The 4,183-nt window shown below is 38.9% G+C and overlaps 1 protein-coding gene across 1 annotated transcript; it reads right to left on the reverse strand.

Moving 5' to 3' along the window:
• Window positions 1-279: 279 nt before the first annotated feature.
• On the reverse strand, window positions 280-3,275 carry LOC101705252 (trypsin-like). The gene is made up of 4 exons (XM_021243965.2): window positions 2,998-3,275; window positions 1,963-2,216; window positions 1,290-1,426; window positions 280-613 (listed from the first exon to the last, which is right to left on the reverse strand). Exons 1-4 carry the CDS (start codon window positions 3,219-3,221, stop codon window positions 464-466), a joined length of 765 nt encoding a protein of 254 aa, XP_021099624.2. The 5' UTR covers window positions 3,222-3,275; the 3' UTR covers window positions 280-463.
• Window positions 3,276-4,183: the final 908 nt, after the last annotated feature.

A 4,183-nucleotide genomic window follows, 5' to 3' on the forward strand; every position in this document is an offset into this window, starting at 1 on the left:
TTTATTATGAACTGTGTGACTGACTTTGGGCAAGTGATTTTGACTCTGCGTTTTAGTGACATTGTCTGTCATAGGTGATGAACACATTATAGACCATCAAAAATGCATGACCACGTGTGCAAAATAGTCAAATCATATATACTTGTTTTATAAAAGAAACGTGATGGGAAATGTGACTGACTTGCCCTCTAGCCTCACTGTCTTGCACAGTTTGGTATGTAAGAAGTGACAATTAAGTTTCTATTCATTTGATGGGACGAATGATGAGTTAACCTTTCAAATTTCCCAATAAAATACTACCCATTTCTATCTTCTTGTGTTTTGAAAGTTTATGAATAACAATCAAGGACCCATTGTGGAAAAGATGTAATGCAGAACAAAATTTCTTTTTAATATTGTAATTTCAGGCACAGAAGGAAGGTGAGACTGACTATGAATGGTGGAACAAGAGAAGTAAAGGTGTTCAGTTGGCAGCAATGGTCTCCTGAATCCAGTCCAGGTAGTTGCACACCTTGGCATAGACACCAGGTTTGCCTTTGACAGCACAACCATGGCCCCAAGAAACAATTCCCTGGAGCTGTCCATTGCAGACCACAGGGCCACCAGAATCTCTCTGAATAAGAACAAAAAGAAAAACAGGACATTTGTTTATATTCATTGGACTTCTGAATTTTCTTTTTTGTTTGTTTGGTTTATTTTGGAAACTAGGTCTTGCTATGTAGTTCAGGCTTGCCTTGAACTCATTATGTAGCCCAGACAGGCTCAAACTCATGGCGATCCTCCTGCCTCAGCCTTCCAAGTAATGATGATTTATATCCATTTGTGAAAATGAGACCCAAGATGTGCCTCCCCTAAACGGGACTGTTTTTACAGGGTGTAGTTCCTCCGTGAAGCAACCTCTATGGTCCTGGAAATTGAACCTTGATCTATTTACTACATCCTTATTCTTCCTTTCTTATGGCCCTCCCCATTCCTTGGTAGGCCTATATAAGATGAAGAAGACTGGAGAGATTTAATGCCATCACAAAAGCTCTGCACCTTTCACTAGGGTACCCTTCCACAATATGGTGCCTCAGACTATTGATTGGATTCGTGTTTAACATTATCTTCTGTGTATCCTTTTTCACAATTTAATCATAAACCTCACAAAGAATTTATAATTTATACCAAAGCTGTCTCTCTTTTTATCATTTATACCAAGGGCAGTTGTACAGTCTTCAGAAAAGGAAAAATACAATGGGTAGAGGATGAGACTAAGGAGGACCATGAAGAAGTACAAAGAATCTCACCTGGCAAGAGTCTTTTCCACCCTCCATGAAGCCTGTGCAGAACATGTTGCTAGTGATCTGACCCGGGTATGCTTTGTGGCAAACAGTGTCAGAGAGGACAGGGACATCCAGACACTGAAGGAGCGAAGGGAACTTGACTGTTGAGTACAACAGTGAGAGTGGAAGAGGATGACACAGAGCATCATCAGAAATTTCATTCTGTCCTCTATATCATATGACTCCTACTCTTTCTTTCCCTTTACCAATGACTTATGATTGAAGAGTGCTCTTTTCCCTAAATGCTTCATCAAACAGTTCTGACTACCAAGTCATTATTCCTCTGACACTAGAATCAGTGGACACTGGGATCAAGTCTAGAGACTTCTTCTCAAGCAAATGTGCTCATCAGTTAGCACTGAGTCCCTTTATCGTGGTTCCATCTGCCTCTTCTGTTTCTAGCCTTTTCAACACTACTAATCCCAGTTCAGTTAAATACACTGACATCTGTGTTAGCAGTTCTACATTGTATGCAGAAAAGAAGCTTCCTCACCTCAGTGAGTGTGTTCTAAGACCACTTATATCTAAAGCCAAATTCTGAGAGCTTTGCCTTGGGTGAGAGGTTGGACTAACCCTTAAGGCGCCTTTTACCTCTAACACTTTCAGACTTGGTCTTTCTATTGCAGGAGAAACTTACCACCAAGGCTTAGGGTGTTGCCCCAGCCAGACACGAGGCACTGAGCACCAGTTGAAGGACAGGATGTTGGCAGAGCGATAGTGCCCACTCGAGCATTGATGGTAGCAGGTGACTTCAGTTTAATCAGCATAATGTCATTATCGATGGTGTTTTCATCATATTTGGGATGAGGGATAATCGTGGCTGCATCAATAAATTGCTCATCACCTTCAGTGACATGAACGTTGTGTTCTCCCAGACAAACCTGGATTTGGCTTGATTAAAGGATTAAAAATTTCCTATGTTTCCAATTTTAATTTTGTCTCCTTTTACCAACCTTCCAACCATGAGCTTTACCATACCCCATCCTCCTCGAGCATTTGGTCACACAGGCAAGAAACACTTAAAGTAGCATGTGCACCACCACACCCAGAGCAGTTTAAAGAGTTCCTTGGACCCATGTCCCGCCAGTGCCCATATATGTCCCAGCATCTTGTTAGAATAGGAAGATACAGGAATGGGAATCAAATAACCTCTACTTGGCCATTGAAGAGGAAAGTGGATAGGGAGAGATTGATCAGCATCTGCCATTTCTGCTTTGGCTGAAATCACCGTGGTTCACAGGCTGATGAGGCAGGGTCAGTGATACAGTAAGATAGCAAGGGAAGAGAATGAATCATAGTTATTTGTTAGTGTAGCAGATACATGATACATTTTACTATGTTCATACTATATTCCTTGATGTTCTTGTTGAGCCATAATGATATCACTGTGTACTGAGTCATACTCTTAAAATATTTCATGAGAAACATCATCAGCCATGGCTTCCCTTCCACACTTCAGTAATGTGACTAAGAAGCCATCAGGAACTTTAAGGGTATCACTTCTTGTAAAAGTTCCTCAATACATCTCATAATTCCTGAGCGGACATTGCCACTCTTAGGTACTGAATGCTTTATCTATTGTGCATAACTGTGATTTACCTTGGTTTCCGTTTGTTGAGGTTGGAGGAAGATTTGATTGTAGAGTATAGGAATGTGAATATTGTCCACTTACCGGTTGTAGCAGTGAGCTGCGGACAACACCCACTGATCTGTGATGAGGGAGCCACCACAGAAGTGGGAGCCATCCTTCAGGGACACCTGGTAGGGGAGGGAATTCTTCTGACAGGTGTAACCCCCAATGATCTTGTCATCTTCACCATCAGTGGGGAAAGCAGCTGATGAGGAAAAGTTGGGAAACTTGTTAAATGCAAGTATCAGGAATTTCTCCTTCACCATGAAATTTCTGCAGACTAACCAAGCAGAAAAGAGCAGACAACGCTATTGTCTTATGCATCAGGAAATGCTAATTTTATGGTAAATTTTTGAAAATTAATTTTTTATATTTTTAACATATTTTTCTTATGCCACTATTAATAAGTATGTAATTTTTAATGTGTGCTTTAATTTTGATATATATCTTATCTTTGTACTTATCTATTACACAGTAACACACATATTCACAAATAGAAACAGATCAAAGTCTCTTTGTATAATAAACACCTGACCATACCAGAAGATATAAAAATTACTTTTATTAAGAACGCTGGTCAGCATTTATGTAAACATGCAGAATCTTTGCAATTTTTTGTTTTTAGGGTGGTTGATTCAGTGTCAGTAGGGCATGGTTTTGTTCATTAAGTTACAGAAAGGAAGTATTTAGGCACCTTAGAATATTCTGCTCTGGAAGGAAAACATAATTTTGTACTTATATTCACTCAATTTCTCTCTTTGGTTCTAGCCTCAACTTTTTATAAATCATTTTATAGAACATTCTGTGACCCCCTTCCCTAATTATTCCCCTTATCCTAGTTATTTTCTTACACCTATGAATGCATTTGGTATTGGGAACTGTAGCCCAAATACTTATCAAACTTTATTATAGCCTTGAAACTCTATGATTATATTATATGAGCTCTTTTTTACCCAATAATTTAAAATCATTCTAGAAGTCTCTAGGTATGTAGACAGGCAGATACATTGAATTTATAGATGATCAAATTTAATACTAAATTTTAAAGGTATAAAACCAGATAGCATGAAAATAAAAATAGTCATTTTTCTATTTTTTTCACAGTTGAATGACAGTATGACTTTTACCAGAGAATATTCATGGCAATGGTATTGCAAACCACAGGTCAAAGAAGTTTATCTCGGAGAACTAATAGGTCTTATCCTGTGAGGACTCCTTGGGTAAATAA

This window comes from Heterocephalus glaber, unplaced genomic scaffold, assembly GCF_053883595.1.
Source record: "Heterocephalus glaber isolate CG9 unplaced genomic scaffold, H.glaber_assembly_v1.0 deba00000621, whole genome shotgun sequence".
NCBI lineage: Eukaryota > Metazoa > Chordata > Mammalia > Rodentia > Bathyergidae > Heterocephalus > Heterocephalus glaber.